The 18,882-nt window shown below is 40.8% G+C and overlaps 1 protein-coding gene across 5 annotated transcripts in view; it reads left to right on the forward strand.

Annotated features, from left to right (window-relative positions):
* The window catches only part of LARP1B (La ribonucleoprotein domain family member 1B), a 35,067-nt gene continuing 16,873 nt past the window's right edge, over positions 689-18,882 (forward strand). For 2 of the 5 annotated variants that reach the window (XM_021394292.1, XM_021394291.1), the window contains exons 1-7: positions 867-1,173; positions 8,286-8,347; positions 9,427-9,486; positions 12,448-12,616; positions 13,935-14,078; positions 16,409-16,552; positions 16,809-16,977. In XM_021394292.1, coding sequence (XP_021249967.1) covers positions 909-1,173; positions 8,286-8,347; positions 9,427-9,486; positions 12,448-12,616; positions 13,935-14,078; positions 16,409-16,552; positions 16,809-16,977 — 1,013 coding nt within the window. In that variant the 5' untranslated portion in view covers positions 867-908. Of the gene's footprint in view, positions 1,174-8,285; positions 8,348-9,426; positions 9,487-12,447; positions 12,617-13,934; positions 14,079-16,408; positions 16,553-16,808; positions 16,978-18,882 lie in introns of all 5 variants that reach the window. The other 3 variants (XM_021394296.1, XM_021394294.1, XM_021394293.1) reach the window with 3 other exon arrangements.

The following is an 18,882-nucleotide window of genomic DNA, read 5'->3' on the forward strand; positions in this document are numbered from 1 at the left end:
ATGTCCCTTATTTCCAATGTTTTCAGCTTAAATCTGCAGTGACGGCAACATGTGCTAAGTTTGGCACGGGATTTATCTCCATATAACCTCAGTAAAGCAGAGTGATGGAGACTCAAATGAAAGGTGTTTTTTGCTGAGACAAAACTCCAGACACTGGGTTATTTGTAACACTACTGTTAAAAATACCTAACTAACTTTATAGAGATGTTTTTAACGATTCGCTTAGCTCATTAAGGAATTGTTTTCAGACCTTCATTGTATTGTATAAGCATGTACATAAGGGTGGGCAAGGCCTATAAAATCCAACGTGCCCCATCCAGTAAACTCAGAGCTGAGCCCTCGGCCACCTGCGTGCCAATGCCTCCCGCTCTGTCTGGGGGTGTAGCTCAGCCAGCTGCCTGACCAGCCGCTTTCAAGCAGAGCTGGTACACGCGTCACATCTAACACCGCTTTTAAAGCAGTTTTCGAGGCGGGCCTTCGTCCGTGCTTAAAACGAAGCGCGCCTGACCGCCTTTCCCCTCGCTGCGTGCGGCAGCGGCCCGCGCTGCTCGGTCCGGGCCGAGAGTCCGTGCGGCGCGGTCCTTCCCGCCGGGGCCCCCCACCGAGCCCGGGGCGCGGCGCGGCCCTTGTGAGCTCACCGTACCGCCGGGGCGGCCGCCGCCCTCCGAGCCGGCGGCTGGCAGCGAGCGGCTGCTCTCGCTCCTCCCTCCTGCCTCCGGCGCGGTCGTCGGCGGAGGGGCCGCGCCGAGGGAGGGAGCGGCGTGCGGCCGCCGGAGCTGACAGGGGAGCCCCGGGAGACGGGGCGGAGCGGCGACGGCCGGGGGAGGAGAGACGGCCGCCCCGCCTCGGTGCCCCGCCACCGCCCCGCCGCCTTCCCCCTGAGGGCCGCTCGCGGCGGCCGGCAGGGCATGTCCGCCGCGCAGGTGTCCGCCGAGCGCCCGGCCTGGGGCGCCGAGGGCCGAGACGGGCCGGCGGAAGGGGCCCAGCGGAGACATCCCGGCTCGCCCGGCGGCAAGGAGGCCGCGGAGAGCGGTGGCCGGCGGGAGCCTGAGCCCGAGGAGCGGCGGCGGCGGGCGGCGGCCGAAGCTCCTCCACCCCGGGAGAACCCGTGGACGAAGCGCAGAGCCGCGCGGGACGGCGCGGCCGACGGGCAGCCCGTGCTGCGGGAGCCAGGTGCGGGGCGAGGCGGCGGGCCGAGCGGGGTGCTGGCCGGCACCGCGTGCCGCTTTCAGTTTTGCGGAAACACCGCGTGTGCCGGGGAGAGCGCGTCCCTTCCCACCTCCCCCGGCTCCGCTTTCCGCCGCGCTGCACGCGGCCGGCCCCGGCGCCCGTGCTTCTACATACATGGGCAGGGCGGCGGCGGGGGGCGGCTGCGGTCGCTGCAGGCCCGGCACCGCGAGCGGAACGCTGAGCCTCCCGGGCGGCACTGCTGTCATGTAGGAGCGTGGCTGAATCCTCGTTGCTTTCCTGTAGGTCAACTCTTTGTTTCTGTTTTGCTTTGGCTAGTTGTTTTGTTTTGTTTGGAACTATTTGTACAGTTTCCCTGTTCGGTTTGCTCCTGAATTTTTCTTTTCAGAAGGTTGGGCTTGTGAAGGCCTTAGTGTTAATAGCTGTAGTTAGCCCGCTGGTGCTGAGGGTTCAAGCTGTTTCTGTGGGAAGAGACGGAGTGAGGGCTGCTTGGTGCAATTTGCTGGCCTTTAATTATCCCCAGATGTAAAATAAAGCTATGTGAGAGCTCCGTATGGATCGCGGGCTGCAGACCCGGCTGAAATTGCCCAGCGTTAGCCTTGGGCCCCTGAGGAGTTCCTCGAAGTCAGCACTTCTTGGAGTGCTGCTGTCGGCTGGAAACAGCTGCCAGCCCCACATACTTAGCCCGGCGTGTGCTCTCTGCGCTCCGGCCTGTGCTCCTGAGGGCACCTGACAACCCTGCTTGTGTTCTCTTGGCCGCCTTTATCCTGGAATTAAACGTCTGTCTCCTTCACAAAGAGAAATATATCCCTTTACAGTTCCAAGCAGACCTATCATGCAGGCAGACAGAAATCTCTCCAGACTGCAGAACTTTTATTTAACTGAAGATCAGACCTTTTGGCAGCACATGTACTCATGCGTACCATGGGGCCATGCTGTCTGTGTGTACTGACGCACTCATAAATGCCGATATAGCGTCGCTCCTGCAGCCCAGCACTGTGCTGCAGCTGCAGTCCTGCCTGTACATGACAGGGAGCTCATCACCTGCCTGGGCTGCTGGGGCAGTCCCAATTATAGTACAGCGGGAGCCACTTTGGTGCAGTAATGCCTTGTGGGCCTGGTCGAGCCTGTGCTGGAAATGCTGCTCTTTGGTGAGGTTTTGCTTCCCACTTAAGGCAAAACACAAAAATACTTGTTGGAGGAAGAGAGAATGGAGGCGTGGAGTTCATACACTCATACGTTACGTGCTTAGTTCGATGATTTCAGAGGGCTTTAAACTGTTTTTCATCTGTACAGAAGTTATTATTTATGAAATTACTGCCTAACCAAGCTGTTGCGCTGGAGTATCTTTTTCAGTGGCAAGTGTAGAATTTGGCAAATAAAGGAGTCGCGGGCGGCAGTGGTACCAGTAAAAGGCATGTGAGGAGGGGTGTGGTGTGGCTACCATGGGGAGCTTTGGGGTGAGCCACCGCTCACTCCTTTTGGAACATGGAGCAGCCGATCCAGCAGGGCTGAGGGGAGGGAGTGACTGTGTGTGTGCCCCTGTCTTGCAGGAGATGTGTTCTGAAGCAGTGACTTGACAAAGCAGCATCGGTCGCACTAGACCCCCGTAAGCGTAGTAGTATGGAAATGACACATGTGAAATAGTAAGTGGGTGAGCAGAAACGCTGTTGGGATGGAATATAAAACCATCCATACAGGGGATAATAAAACGGAAAAGAATCTCGCATCAAAGTGGCAGCTGAATCCTGTTCAACCCGTTGATCTTGGCCTAATTTGTTGAAAGTTTCCTGACACATGTGTGTATGGTGGCGTGCTCAGTGATAGTTACACGCCGAGAAGGCTGCTTCCAGGCAGTCATCTCTGGCCGTCCACTCACTGTGGTGTTACTCATCCGCACCAGAGGCAGAACTGACTCCTTCTTTTGAAGGCAACTGCTAAAATCACTGGACAGACAATAGAAGGAAAAAGTAATGGAAAAATCTGAAAAGTCTTTCCTGGTGAAAGAATTCTGTCCAAGCATTGTTACCTTATAATTCTGGGTGTCGGATATGTCAGTAGGTTTTAATAACTTGGTGGTAAACCAAACACCTCATATAAATGTACTTGATGTTTTTATGGTGTGTTTGTTACTACGGTTTGGTGTTTTGAAGTAAGCCTGTTATTAAACTCCTAAATAGAACAATTTCAGAATGATTCAGCTGCTGCTACTAATCTGCAGTTAATTCATGGGCTTATAGCAGTATGGAATTGCCAATGAAGACTATGGGTTCCTATCTACCCCTGGGATCCATGGCATGGGAAGGCAGCTTTGGCAGAGGCTGCCCATGGTTAATGGCAGTTCTTGCAGATTGCACATTCCTCCCTGCCTCCCCTGTTGTGCTGAGCTTTCACTGCATCTTCATTTCTTCGAGTTGAAGCTCGGTAATTAAGAAAGGAACGTTGCAAGGAGGAAGTGCCATGTAATCAAGTTGATAACCATTTTTTTTTACCAGGTAACAAGATAAGTTTTATTTTAAATGGAGCCAAGGAGGTATGTCCCTACTGAAGCTGTGTAGCAACCCAGCGTTATTCCTGTTTTCCTTGTCTTTCCTTTGAGTCTTGTTTTATCTTAGCTTGCCCTTGGAGCAAAGCTCTACCAAAAGAGGTTGGTTACCCTTCCTCCACTTAAAAAATTCCCAGCATGGAGTTGTTGAACTGATTTTATTCAAAAGTTTTCCCACCTCTTTGATGAAATACTGCTTTTTTTTTTTTTTGTATAAGTTCATAAAAGGGAACCCAAACAACAAGTTCTGTGGTCTGTATAGCTGATGATGGTCCCTAATGAGTCATTAGGTAATTATTCAAGAGCGGTTCATGAAATTTATGGACATATTCTTTAAAGCACAATATCTGTGATAACTGAATTTGCTTCCTAGTGTTCTTTGATGTTGTAGTTCGTCAAAGTAACTGCACACTTCAGTCTTTCATATTTTGCTCAGTCTGTCATTCTTCACTCCATTGATTTCTGGACGTTGAGGACATCCTTCATCTGACTGATGTTTCAGTAGCAGAAACCGGTTCACAAGTGCTATTGATTAGCTATGGTCTGTTAGTAAGCAGGTGTTGCAGGTACAGCTTAGTAAAGGTGTGCTGTATTACTAGGAATAGCAAACTTTATAATTTTGATTTGCAAATTGGCAAATGATCTGATTATCAAATCCGTTGGTGTATCTAACGCAGATACTGTCATTATTTCTCATGAATTCACTGTTTGAATAGCAGCTTTTTTTTTTTTTTTTTTTTTTAAGAATTATCAAGAGATAGAACATTGGCAATTATCCTGCCCCTGAAGGGATTAAAAACATTCTCTTTCTAAATCTGCTGTCTGTATTTTACAGACCTATGACAGTGCACAAAATACGTCTGTTTGTATGGTAGGATTTTTTCGGTTCCTAAACTGGAGACTGTTAGGAGAGAGAAATGCATCCTGCTGCCCAGAGCCTCCATGCAGGCCTGGCTGGCTGTGTGCTGTGCTCTGGCACATGCTCCTGTTTGACCACGAGAGCTTTTGTAGAAGCTGAGCCACAGCTTGCAGCTTTCTATGAAGCAGCTAAGAACAAAATAATAGTAGAAATGAAGCAGAGGACAAGTAAGAAGTGTAATGATTAACTTAACATACGTTGGGACTTTTTTTCCTATTGATTGCTCAGTGCTTGTTACATTGAAAAGCTGACTCTGACTATAAACACGTGGAAGGATGCCGGTGACGTAATGCAGTGCCTTGGTTTGTTCAAGTAGCATGAGGAAGTTGGTCCAACTAATGTTGTGTTGCTATCAAATGCTTGAACTGCTGTAGGAAAAGATGTTAGCATAGATGACTGTTTTTTAATCTCCCAGAATCTTGGATCATAAATCCATGCTCTAAACTTAAACTATCCTGTGTTCCAAGGGATTATTTTGTCACATTTGCAAGAGCTACACATTTATTTGTTAAAATACCAGATTTAAGCATCGCTAACCTCATTCAAAAATGGAATACAACTGGGTGGAAAATGTTCAACCAACAGTTCCGCTGAAATTTTGAAGAGTGGTTCCGCTGCTTGATTTCACCCCCTCCACTGCCTCCTGGAACGCTTCTGGTGTTTGTGATCATTGCTCCTTCACTGAAGGAAATGCACCTGCACTCTAAGCAAAAATAACACTTGAATGCTGTCTAGAAAGCGTGACAGCGTAAAACACATTTGTACCAAAATGAAAAAGTGGTAGGCATTGCTTACAGAAAACATACGCAGAAGACATATTTTCCTTGCTCCTTTCATCAGAAAAAAAAAAAATTGCTGGCTGGTTATTTACAGAACTCAACACGTCTATTCTGAAGTACTGAATAATGTACTGAAAATGTAATTTGCCTTATAGTTGGTGACACTTTGATGCATCTTTATGTGTAAGCTTTGCTCCTCTGTCTCTGCACAGCATCCAGTTTCACCTTCTCTTTTCTGCTGCTTGAGAATTGCTGCTGTTTTGGCAATTCGTCTTTTGTTTTTTGTAATTGTTGTTTCGTACCTTGAAATACTGTACCTGACGTGTTGGCACATCCATGTCTTTCTGCAGAAGATACCTTGTGTTAGGGTTTGATGTATAAAGAGACTTGAAAGAACCATATTAAAAAAGGCTTTGAAATATTATTTCAGTTTTTTATGTGGATGGCGTCTTCACTGGAGTTCAGTGATTGAATTGTGATCGTTAGCAATTAAACTTGCTCATCCTTGATTGCTTTTTCTTCTTGCCCACTCCTTCAAAGTTCAGCTAAAGGCCACCAGGTAGAGTAATTGCAGACGGCTGAATATTTTCAGGGGCTGCTGGCTTCTGCTGTGGCCATAAACTGAAGATACCATTTCTGGTATTCAGCACCATTACGTGACTCTGAAACCAAAGACTGGGTTAACGTTCAGTGTGGAGCTTTTATCTAAATGTATGGTAGTGTGAGCTCTGTCTGCACGGTGGCTGTTAGTCCTGTTCATGAGAACACGACAGACACGATCGAGGTAAAACTTTAAAGGGAGCCGATGTTTTGTTCTTTCACTCTCACCCTCCTTCCCCCACCCCTTATCTTCTCTCTCACGCTTCACACCAAAATCCAGCTCCCAGATGATAAGCCCCAGCAGCTGGCCAGAAGAGGTGAGTTACATTGGAGTCTGAACGAGAACCCAGAAACCTGGAGGAGCTCTTGTTGGGAGCACAGCTGAGATGACCGGCCTTTCTGCTTGGAATGGGCGCCATCGCCTAGATGATGTTGTTGCCTGATGTTAATTTTCTTTTCGCTTAGTGTGCAAATGTATCTTTTAAGTCTTAGATTACTACATGTTAGATTTATAAACAGATAAGAAAGGTTACTTACAAAACAAGTTGGGTCTCATTTTACTTGATTCAGGTGGCCTCTGTTGCTGCCTTGAATAATATCCCATGACTAAGGTACTGCGGTGACGCTGAGTTGGCTTTTTTTTCTGTTTAATTCCTTGCTTCGCCATGGACGCACTGAGAGAAGTTATGGCAGAGCAGTCCTTGGGTAGCAATTTAAGTAAAACTGCTGTGAGATGGAAAAAGGGCTTTGGTCATGTAACCAAACAGCTAAAAGGAGAGCTCTGTTCAGAGAGCAAACACTATGGCTGGTCAGTTTGCCTTGGCGGGTAATTGGCAGCTTTGTCATTGGCACAAATTACAAATTAGCTTGATGCTGCTTGACTGCAGCTTTTTTTGCCTTATTTCATAGAGGTAGTTAGTTCACTATTGAATGGTTAAGTAAAAAATTAGGATCGTACAGTCATTGTGTGCACTGGGCTTGAGGGTGGGGTTCTCAGGGTGAAGCTGCAATGAGGAAGATTAGGGAAGTCAGTGGATGCCAGTGAGATAAGGGCTAAGGAGGTGATGTTATCCTCAAGGAAGTAACAATCCCCTAGTGATTGCAGCTGTGCTCAATGGTTTGAGCTTGGCTTTCAATTAAAGGCTGAAAAAAACTTCTCTGTTAAAGATGTAGCTCCTTCTCTGTGGGGTGAAAAAAACCCCATAGTGAGAGTGAAACTAAGGCAGCTGGAAGAATGTAATTTAAAAAATATGCATAGTGAGAACAGAATGAAGGTAGGATAAACTAAAGAGTGGTTTTATCTGTCTCGATCTACTCTCCTAAGAGAAGTTATCTGTTAATAGTTCTGTTGCTTTTGTTTTGTCTTTTTTTTTTCCCTGAATACTCAACAAAAAAAGCTGGAGCACAATTAAATGGGTGGGAAAATGAGAACATTACATTCATACACAGAATGGAAATTGCATATATATTAAAAGGCGTAACGAATTAAAATGGGCACTGTTGCTCAGGAGAGGAGTACTGTTATTATGAAGGTTAGGTATTCTCTTAGGATGGTTCTGAAAATGTATGAGTATCAGCTTTCTGGCAGTTAGTTACATTTATCATGGACAGTTTTTGTAACTTGTGGAACCTGAACATAAAAACATATCAACCTTACAGTTATTTTGTCTTTGCATCTTTCCTTTTATTTTTTCTTCTGTTGCTTTGCTTTGTTTCTGAGAAGTATGGCTCAATTCTTTAGCATTTGTGTGATTCCTTATAAATTGAAATTACTAGGAATTTGTCAATATGTAACAGCTGTAACAACTTTTTTTTCATGCTCACGTAATGGTAAATTTCCTAAATGAATCACGTGCTCTCAATATAGCTTCTAATATTCGGGTATTTTTTTGTTTGGGGTCTCATTTTTGCGGATACCTAGATTAAAATACCAATGGTTAGAGATAGTCTTGGCCTTATAGCTCAACAGATGCTTATGTACTATTATATAATATTCTGTTCATGTGTTTTTTCCAAGACTGTTTATACTTGTTCTGAGTTTGAGTTTGTCAATGTCATATGCTATTAGTTAACTTACGGAAATATTCTTGTAGTAGTTACGTTTATGAATGTTCATTGGCTTCAATACCAAGGCCACTAAAAAACATTGGTGTAATATGCTGGATAGTAGATAATTGTTAAAGCATACCTTATGCTTTTTAAGTACAACTTATTTAATCGCCTGAAAATATTTTTTGCTGTTGTTCTTTTTCAGAACTAGAGAATTCCATTAAACATATAATAGCAGCGAAACCCAGGACAAGGAAATGCAGCAAGGTTTGTATTTGCTAGAAGAGCACTTAGCTTGAGGTTAGTGGGCTGCTTGTATTAGAAGTCCCAGTTAATGTAACTTGCTTATCTGAACTGGCATTTAGCTCTGTAGATAATATGGTAGGAAAATGAAATCGTTTCAAGAAAATGTTTCTGGTCATAAATATTCACTGTGGCAAACAGCTGCTGCTATTACGAAAGGAAAAAAAAAAAAGGCAAAGTATTTTGAAGTTAAGAACAGAAGTGTTGTCTTCTACCTTGATAATGGCTAATTTTGAAGACAGAGAACAGTTAAAAAAAGACAAGAAAATTGAAATTAGAAAACTGAAGTGGTGTGCGTACAAGGGGGTTTAAACAAGTCATGAGATTGTATGAAATGGGAAGGGGCTATAATGAAACAACGTAATTTGAGCACAGGGGATGATAGGTTGGTTTTGGAAATGCTGTTTGCATATTATGTTAGTACTGAGTGTGCTTTATTTTCTGTTGTAAAATGATTATGACAGGAGAGACGTTGAATTCTCTTTCTGAAATATTACATTTCTAAAATTTTGCGCAGCCACACCTTCTTAGGTTGAGTAAAACCAGTGCTCAAAGGTCTTCCAAATGCTAAAAGATGTTTAAAGAGGTAGATTTCTTTAAACCAGATAGAGAGCCATCTATAAGACAACAATTAGCCTTGAACGTTGTTCTTTGTGTACTTCAGTCTTAACTCGTTAGTTTGTTTTAACAACAAAATGTAGAAAATTTTACTTGCTTGTCATCTTTATTTGGCCATGTCCACTTAGATATTCTGAATGAAGGCGTTCTTTAGACAGTTGCTATCACGTAGTAGGTAGGATGTGTTGTACCTCATTTTGAATGTAATTGCAATGTTTGGTTGCTTCTGCAGTTGGTCTATTCTGTTTAAAAAAAAAAAGCTGCTTGTTTATTTTCTGTTGTGTTTCCTGGCTTTTAAAAATTGCTAATTCTAGCGGCTTTGTTCAAATGTGGATAGTCGTGTCATCTAAGTCAGGACCGTCATCTTCCATGTTTTAAAAGGGATTAAATCTAGGAAGTAGCACAAACTGTTGCTGTCTTTGTAGGCTGATGATTTCGCTGATATTGGAGACTGGCCAACACTAAGTGAAACAGCAAACAATGAAGTAAGTATTTGCTGTTATCTGCAATATTATTTTATTAAGAATCACTTGGGCTTCTGTGATTAATATGGTTTCCTCAGAACGTGCTTTCTATATTCTAGAGTTTCAGAAGAAATGTTGTAAATAATTCCAAATGCTGGTCTGTGCTTAAATGTCCATATTAATGCAAGAATTTCGGAACCCTTCACAAGCGTACACGGATGCACTCTTTTTGGCTTGACGTGTGTGAACATGTAGATAAAAAGAAGTGCTGCATTTAATTCATCATGTATTTCTTACATTTCCCTTTTCTGTTCTTCGGGAGGTTTATAAACAGCCGCAGACCTGTAACTTTTGGGACTGTGAGCATGCTGCACTCTCTTGTGCTCGGATTGTTCTTTGTATAGGTGTCCAGGGAATTATCAGAGGAATGGGGATGGAGAAAGGATTTATTTTCCAATTGTCAATTCATTAGTGAGCATCAATGTCACCAAATCCTTGATTTAGTATCTCAAGTGAAACGTGTGTGATATATCTCAGACCTCTTTTATGTTACATTCTTTAAAGCAACAAGTGTAGACAATTCCAATCTTTGTGGTGCCGTTTCACTCCGTGCTTTAGTCCTAGCAGCATCCCTGTGATTTTTCTGCTGTTTTCATGGTGAGGGAAACCAGAAGATTTGAGTTCAACACTGCGTGTTGTATAATTGAAAACTTGCAAATAGAAGCTGAAAAAGAGCGTATTGAGGTAGTTCAGTATGAATCATTTGTGCTGTGGGCTCAGTTTCTAACACCTTCCCTTTCCCCTAATTAAGTCCTATCTTTATTGTTTATATCAGCAACTAAACATCCTCAGGTTTCTCACCAGGCCTTTCACGTTTCAGGTCAAAATTCTAGATGTCTGTAGATTTGATGGAGCGCTGTGTTTCTTTCTAGGTAGAATTTGCCTCTTCCAGTAGCTTTTTATACAAGATCTCAGAGAAAACCTTTGACGTTTCTAGAAGTATCTTTAAAACCTGAACAGATTATATGCAGATAAATGAATGGTTGTTCAGTCACTGAAATACTGGTTTGAATATTTTAGTGTAGACGTACGTGCCACTAAGGTGCAGGATATATATAAGATCCTTGATTTAACTTCTCTTTAGTATTGATAAGCTCCGTTACTAACATGGCTGCCGGTTGTTGAGATGTTGCTGCTCCGCTACTGCTCACAGGGAAGCAGTGGTGATATATTTAACAATTCCACGAGGGACACGTGTTGACAGACTTGCACTCTAAGGCTGCTGATTTAATGGATAACATTAGAAGTGTGTAACTTTGCTGGGCATCAAACTCCAGTTTGATTATTCATAAAACTAGAAAGAATTTCATGTGTGCATTTTATATCTTTGATGCAAAATGCACATCCTCTTCATTTGATGTAGTCTAATGACTCAAAAATGCCATTCCTGAAGATGATGCTGTCAGTTTCACTGTGGAATACTTTTTATTTGTAATTTTTCAGATACACCTGATGTAATAATACGAGATGTAGGAGGCTGCTACGGTGCAGAGAAATTCTATAACAATGTCTACAGAAATAAATTCCATACCACAAGCGTTCTGATTCTCAGAAAAGGAGAGGGTCTACCGAGCTTAGTTCTGACAGATTGAATAGCATTTAAATAACTACATTTTATATCTTTCAATAATACTTTCAAATGCTAGTGCTGATTTATAACTAAGTCTAGAATATACTTATTTTAGCATGTCTTTTTTTTTGGGTGTCTGGAAAACATGCACCCATATCTTTTGTATTCTGTAACAGCACAGTGCTTTAACATTTATTGGTTGCACCAAATTCAGTGTGATTAACTATTCCTGTGCAGTACTGATCAGAGTGGCTGAGGCAGAAGCATAAATGTCTGATGTTTTCTGAAGTGGTCTGTTTCAAGAGTGTTTATTTTCTTAAGATTATTTTGCTTTACCATGTCTATATTATATTGTGTGAATATTAATTAAACTTCCGTTGACTTCGGTATGTGAGAATTTAATCACAGAAATTCATGTAGTTCCTGTTAAACCGAACAACAATCAGTTTGTATTTTTTCTCAGTTGATTTGTTTAGGGGAAGGTTTTGTATTCAAAGTAATTATGGGGATAGTACTGCCGTATCTACTGCATGCATTCCAGCAAGTTCAAAGCAGTCTCCACAAGATAGGAAAACTTCAATTTGGCAAAAATGGCTGTAAAGTTTAATTTTGCATGGAGATATTATATTGACTCCAAATGAAGTTTTCCACTATTTAGTGAAATGCTGTTTGTTTTCTGTTCCTTAAAACCTGCTCTTCTATGGGATTTCCAAGAAATTATGATTTGTAGGATGCTGGCACTACTCAAATGCAAACAGTTCTCAGTAAATGCCATATTCTAATGGCGGAGCCGGGGGGGGAGAGGGAGGGGGAGGTAAATCTGATCGTATAGCTCCACATCTTTTTTTGGCTCATGTTCTGATTTAATGAAACAGATTTGACGGAGTTAAGAGCCGTGGCTCCTTATAGTTTATATTGACAGCTGGGATTGGTAAATCAGAAAATCACACGTTGCTGTGCATTCACAATTCTGTGAATACAGCTTTTTAAAGTCAATCAGTCCTAACAGTAGATACTAGTAAGTATGTAGCCCTTCTTTCTTTCTTTCCTGTAGTGTGAAGTTCAGTTTTGAGGTATTGAAACGTGATGTACATTGTGTAGCTTTACGTCTTTGTGTTAAAAACCAAACCAGACCCTGTTCCTTTAAAAGTATTGTTTTCATAGTCTTGCCAGAGTAGCAGAAAATAGAGCTATTTAAAATAAGACTTTACAAAGCAACACAGTTGTTAAAACTCACCGTCCTGAAGATTTCGAGAACAGCTAATAGGAAAGGAATTTTAATAGGTGAAAGAAATGTATCTTTTGCTATCAGCAGCTGTGCTGTCAGAAATAATTACCAGTATCTTTTTCAGTGCAAGACTGTAAGTCACAGTAAGAAGCCAACAAACAGAAAAGAAAAGGAGGAGAAATTTGATCAAAAAGGCAATAATGGAACCAAGGACAACCTGGAGGCTAAGCCAAATGGTCCAGGAGATAACATTAGCGAAGATGAAGGTCAAACTAATAACCAAAGGAAAAAAGGTTTGTCTGGGTGTTATGTATAATGCAGTAACTCATCATTGATTATGTTAATTCCAGTTGAATGACTTGATGGAACATTTTGTTTTGCATTTTTTAGGTAATAACAGACTGTATTGTGTTAGGAAGCTTAAAACAGGCTTCCTTTCTCAGGTTTTTTTTCTGGGGAAAAAGCAGTTCATGTCCTCCTGATGATATGTGGAGCTCTGACAGAAAATCTCTGGAAAACTGTGGTTTCATTTGATTATTATCTCTCATGGTTTTATCCATTGAATAGATAGAACTGTGTTCATTTAATTTCATACACATATATGTATGCATATATGTACTATGGGTGTTATCATTTCAATTTTCATATTTTGGTATTAGCTTACATCTTGAAGTGATCACTTGAGAACTAAACCAGGTTTGTCATTTCCTCTTGATCCAATCTGTTACATTAAAAATAAGAAGCAATCATTTGTTTTTCTTGGTCGGTAAACATGAGTGAGATGAATATTGCTGCCATCAACTGCTTTATTTCTTGATTCCTTGCTGATAGTTCTTCAGATCCTAAAGACCATTGTTTAGAGTTGTTGATCTTGCTGTGTATTTTTTTTTAAATAAAATCCTGTAGTACTTTTAATTTTTTTAATCGAAGTTAAAGTACAAAGCAAAACATATCACAGGAACAAACTTTTTTTTTTTTTTTTTCCCCCCCTCCGGTGTGGATTGTGAGTGTTATGTGTTACAAAGTTCACAATATCAATCAAGCGTAGAACAGTGAATATTATCACTAAGTAAATGGCCAGTAGATGTTAGGCCAGCCTGAAGCAAGGTACAGCTTTGCTTATCATTTTTGATGCACAGAAATGAATTTAATCTGAATGTCTTGATATAAAACTGCTATACCACAGTGAAATTCTCAGGAAGTTTTGTATGGTTTGTGACTGAAATATTTCTTTCAGTAATTAACCTGACATGCTATTTTTTACATAATGCTTCATATGCAAATTGTGAAATTATTTAGTAATGAAATAAATATGTATTTAACTATATATTTAGGGAACATGCATATATCTAAAAAATAATTAAAAAGCTCACCTTCATTTACTTCACGTAAGGTTACCTTTCAGCTTGAGAAGTTCTTGTTAACTGCATCTGTTGTTGTTCAATCATTTACTATATCTTAAAAATACAATGTTAAGCTGCTTCTCCAAGTTTTTTAATTTTGAAATTTACTGTTATTTACAATTTTAAAAGCAGTGTTAAATAGAATCTTAAACTGGATCTGAAACCTCAAGCAGTACTATAATTAAAAGTAAAATATTAACTTCTTAAGGTAACAAGCAAAAATGGGTTCCACTTCACTTGGATGATGTAAGGTCAGATAGTCAAGAAAGATCAAGCTCTCGAAGTAGCTCAAGGTCTCAGCTGGAAACAAACAAGTTAATACTTCATAACAACAGGCGGAATGAGACAAGAAGTAAGTAGTTTTCTATCTCTTTGGGTCTTCTTGTTTGTAGCAAATGTGACTTAAAACTTGTTGGCTGTTAGCTTAAGTCCAAGCAAACTGAACCAGACATGCTGGATGTGCTTTTTTCAGATGGATGATACCACAAGAGTAGGCGTTAGATTGGCAGCTGATGTTGAAACTTGACTTTGCCAGTACTAAAATACCAAAAAATAGTGTTAATATTTGCCAGTAATTCATAAAAATAAATACAGTGTACCGTAGTGTAACATTCAAGTTTTAAACTGGAAAGTCTTGTTTAAAACTTTATGTTAGATTATTATTACTTTTTAATTCTTCACATATTTATCAGAATTGTAACAGTCAATGACTATTCTGGGTAAAAGAGCTTGGAAACAGTGTATTTTTACAGAATGTGCTGGATCAGAGCCGTATGTTCTCCTGATGGCTAATGAGTATGTCTTGGGCCACAGTTTCACAGTGCAGAAAGTTTGATGATATTCTTGTAATAAGGTTGCTCTGTCCTGCTCTACTCCTGTTCCCCCAGTTTGTTGCTGCCAGAGCAGTTGCTTGTGGGACCACGCTTTGAATTCTGCATTGGCAATTCTTCTGGTACTGTTTTCTCCTTTTAAGTTCACTTTCCCAATGTATTTCTCAGTGTGGCCATCCAAAAAGCTGTAGTAGCACAACGGAGGGGACCGTGCACGGTAGCTGGTACTGCCTTTGGTCCTCAGGTGTTTTAAGTACAGCTTGTCAGAAAGCAGAAATCACAGGCTGACTCTTAACTCTATGGTTTGTATGTTTGCATTTAAGTTTCAGAATTGTGATATGCATTAACAATTCAAGTGTTGGCTCCCTATAATAATAAGTGCTGGACACCACTGAGATGAGATTTGTTTTTGAAGTCATTTTAGAAACATAGAAGAGTTTTATCTGGAGGTCTGAGGAATAGAGAGGGGCAGGGGAAGCATTTTTACTAATGCTTCACTTTTCTCCTGCATTTATTCCTTAGGAGCCCTGTGGTCAAACAACCAGAAACTTCTAGCGTAAACTTTACATCAAGGCTTTGGTCATTTAAGATAAATTTCAGGGTGAGAGAGCATAAAACCTCTCCTGTTCTTTGAGAATATTGGTTATTTAAATTAAGACAGACAAACCAAACCTGTGTCAGGCTTAAATATAACAGTTGCTCTTGAACGTGTTATTTGTAGGGCTTTTGCATGTGTCAAGGAGTCATATATACACTCAGTGCAAAAATGAAACCGGCTAGGGGAAATACTTCAAGTGATGCCACATTTGGAAACTCTTAAGAGGCTGAGGTCCAAATTCCCAAAGAGAAAGACACATGCTGACTAGGATATTTGTAAATTCAAGATACTATTTGACAGAAGATAAAATACAGAAACTTGAATGTACAAGCATACATATTTTGTTACGGGGTTTCTTAAAGATAATTGCTAGTAAAGCAGGATTTGCAATAGGAACAAAAAACCTTATCTTTAGTCAGTCTTTTGTTGAAGTTACAAGCCCTCAGTGACATCAGATGGGGTTTTTATATTCAGCCATTCTTCGGACAAAGGGGTTCTCTGGAATCTGGGGATCATCTTACAGAGCTGTCGAAGATTTGCCTGTGTTGACAGAAAGGGATTCTTAAGTTAAAAGCTCCGTTTAGGGGAAGCTCAGTAGAGAATAAAATATTGCTGTTTAAAAGGCTGACTCAGGGGAGTGGTACATGGCTGCTTCTGGGAACTAAAGGGAGGTTCCAGAGAGCCGTGGAAATCCTCCCCAGAGCAGAATTATCAAGAGCTAGCAGCCCTGTGTAGCTCTTTGTAAGTACTGGGAGTTGTCGACAGAAGCGGACTGTATTACCATGTCTCGAAGGAGAATTGCACGATGGTGCATTCCTGTTCTATACTCGTTACAGATATTGTGATCCCTGAGTTGGCTTGATTGTCCAGTTGCTTCAGAAGCATTTGAGATTGACTGCCAGTCAACTTATTTACTCCTTACTGCTAGTGGCTCCTGCCCACTCACTCTTACGCACTGCTGTGCAAACCTTTCTGTTTGACCATTCCAGCTTCAGATGTGACCTTATGCTTCAGCCAGCATGGCTGAGTTTTGGTGGGTTCCCTGAGCACAAGCTGACAGCTCTGTTAGAAAGGACATTTGGCAGTCACGTATTCAGCAGTGTCATTTCCTTCAACAGTTTGTAGTATCCAAAAAGTAGAGAGAGCTTTTCTGTGCTGTGTTTTAAGGTTCATATCTAGGAATGAATCGGAGACTAATTAATGGCACTGTGGTGTTTAATTATGATTGTATTATACTTTTTTTTTCTTTTAAAGATTGGCATCGTGATAGAGAAAAGAGAGATGATCATGATGAAGTGTGCAGCGTGAGAAGTGAGGGTGGCAGTGTTCGAGAATTCTCCAGGGGCAGAGGAAGAGGTAGAGGCAAAGGAAGAGGACGAAGCAGAGGAAACCCTAGAAGTATGCAAAGACATAGATGCATGGCATCTGTTTTTTAAACTATATTTAATGGTGATGTTTTCATATGAAGTTAGAGTTATCTCAGGATACATGTCCTGTAGCTTGATATATTTAAGTAGCTTGCAGGTTTTTTGTTTGTTTTAAATCAGATGTTGAAAGCCAATCATAAAGTAGTGTGTGTATCATGTTTCTGTCTTAAAATATCTGTGTACTGGGCATAATTGACTTAATTTTCATTTTCACCTGCATTTTGAAGGGAACTTTGACTATTCATTTGGTTATCAAGAACTGTATGGTGAAATAACTGACCAAGCATTTCAGCCTGAGCTTAACTCTTGTATGATATATTACTACGATGATGGAACAGGAGTGCAGATATATTCTGTGGATGAAGTTCTTCTGAAAGAATATATAAAACGTCAAATGTAAGTGGATTGTTTAGTATGCAAATATTTTGAGAGATCCATTTAAGAAAAAGATTAAACACTCTTTGGAATGAGTTACCACCCATAAAATGGTGGGGATGAAGACATTTCGACTTGTTTTTGATTTGGTCATTACCTGTGTCTGTTTGAACTTACTTACAAATGGGGTGAAAAAACTTGAGTGATGTGGAGGAATTTTAAGGCAGCTGTTCTGCATCTTGTGCTGTAGTGTGGCTCTAACTCGTATACCTTCTTTATTTATGGTACATAGCCCTTTTTTATGTTGTCATGTAATTGAGATATGGATGTCTCTGAGCTCGTGTTTTTGAGTACCATTGGTCTGTTTGCTTATAAAGCTCTTCTTGGATGGTGCAGCTAGAGGTTTCCCTTATTTGCTCTCAATTTCACCTTGAGCATTCTTGTTAGTTTTATGTTTTAGAGTGTTTCACTTGAAACATTCAACTGAAAGAGTAGTTTCGCAATGATACTTGATTTTTCTAGTAATCTGAAATGTTTACTTTCTCATGTATACCATTAGGAATGAGAAACCATCTGGAAGACTGATTATCACCAGGAGACATGTCAAAAGGGCCTGGAAACCACTAGTTCATTTTAAAGAGACAGTTTCCACCACTGGCAGATATTTCATCTTCTGTACTTGTAACGGCATTTCCCCATGATGCCTGTGTGGTGGTTTTTTATTGCCCTTGTATTCTATAAAGCAACTTGCTTATTTTATTCTTGCTTCTTTTGTTACAGTTGACGAAAAAAGGAAGAAAAAAGCCTGTTTAAGGGCAGAAAATATCTGGCATGTGGCTATCAACTTCAAAACTTCTATTGCAATCTTTTTTGTTACTCTTGCTGCCAGGCCCCTATGACACCTGACAGTGGACATGTACCCCCATGTCAGGATAATCGGCCTGCACTGTCCTCAGACAAGTGAGGGAGGAGCACAGACACTCCACTGTTGGCCAGATTTCTGGGCATGCAGGGTAGAATCCAGACCTTCTAAGGTAGGACATGATGATGTCCCCCTCTGGTGAGAAAAATGTCAGTTGCAGCATTGGTCACATCTGACTTCTGGTTATATTTGTGTTTTATTTTAGCAAAAAGAGGTTGGCAGGTGTCCAAAAAGACTTAGCATGGCTGGCTAACCAGAGCCATTGGTTGCTTGTCTGATATAACCTCCTAAGGCACTTGGATTGTGAAGTTTGCTTTTCGAGAGAGGGAGAGATTCTTGAGTTGATTTAGAATATAACTTCACCGTTTTTGTGCTCCTTAAAAAAAAAAAAAAAAAAAAAAAGTGATTTTATTATACATTTCTTATATCACATAAAAATGATGGGAAACCAACTTTATTCATCAATTACATATCATTAACTTATACATGGAAATGGTTTGGTCTGCCTTTCGTAAATGAGTTCTAAAACATTAAAGTGATTGTGCCAAAGAAGGAAGCACATACAAAAGAAAGCTAAACAGAATTGTTGGATGTTGGAGTTCCTTATGGAGTCTGAGATAAATGAGGTTGTATTAGAGAAGGGAAATTGTTTTATGGAGTGTATTGATGAATTTTAGAACTGTTTACCTGCTTAATAAGGAAACATGTTAGATGCTGTGTCCAACTCGGTTGATTTGTAAATACATTAAGAAGTACAGTGCTGTCAAGCACTTCATGCTTGTCCCAAGAACCAGCTTGATGTGCAAGAGAAATATTTATATTACTTAAAAAATATCATTACCACTTTTAATTATGGGCTGAAATAATCAGCCTAGAAACTTTCAGTGCCTTGAAACTCCTCAGTGCGCAACATACAGTAGAACTCTGTTGAAGTTCTCTTAAAAACAGATAAATAAAAGGTCAGATGTGCATCCAAGTCTCTATCGATTCAAGAATAAAGAAAA

Source organism: Numida meleagris, chromosome 4 (assembly GCF_002078875.1).
Source record: "Numida meleagris isolate 19003 breed g44 Domestic line chromosome 4, NumMel1.0, whole genome shotgun sequence".
Lineage (NCBI taxonomy): Eukaryota > Metazoa > Chordata > Aves > Galliformes > Numididae > Numida > Numida meleagris.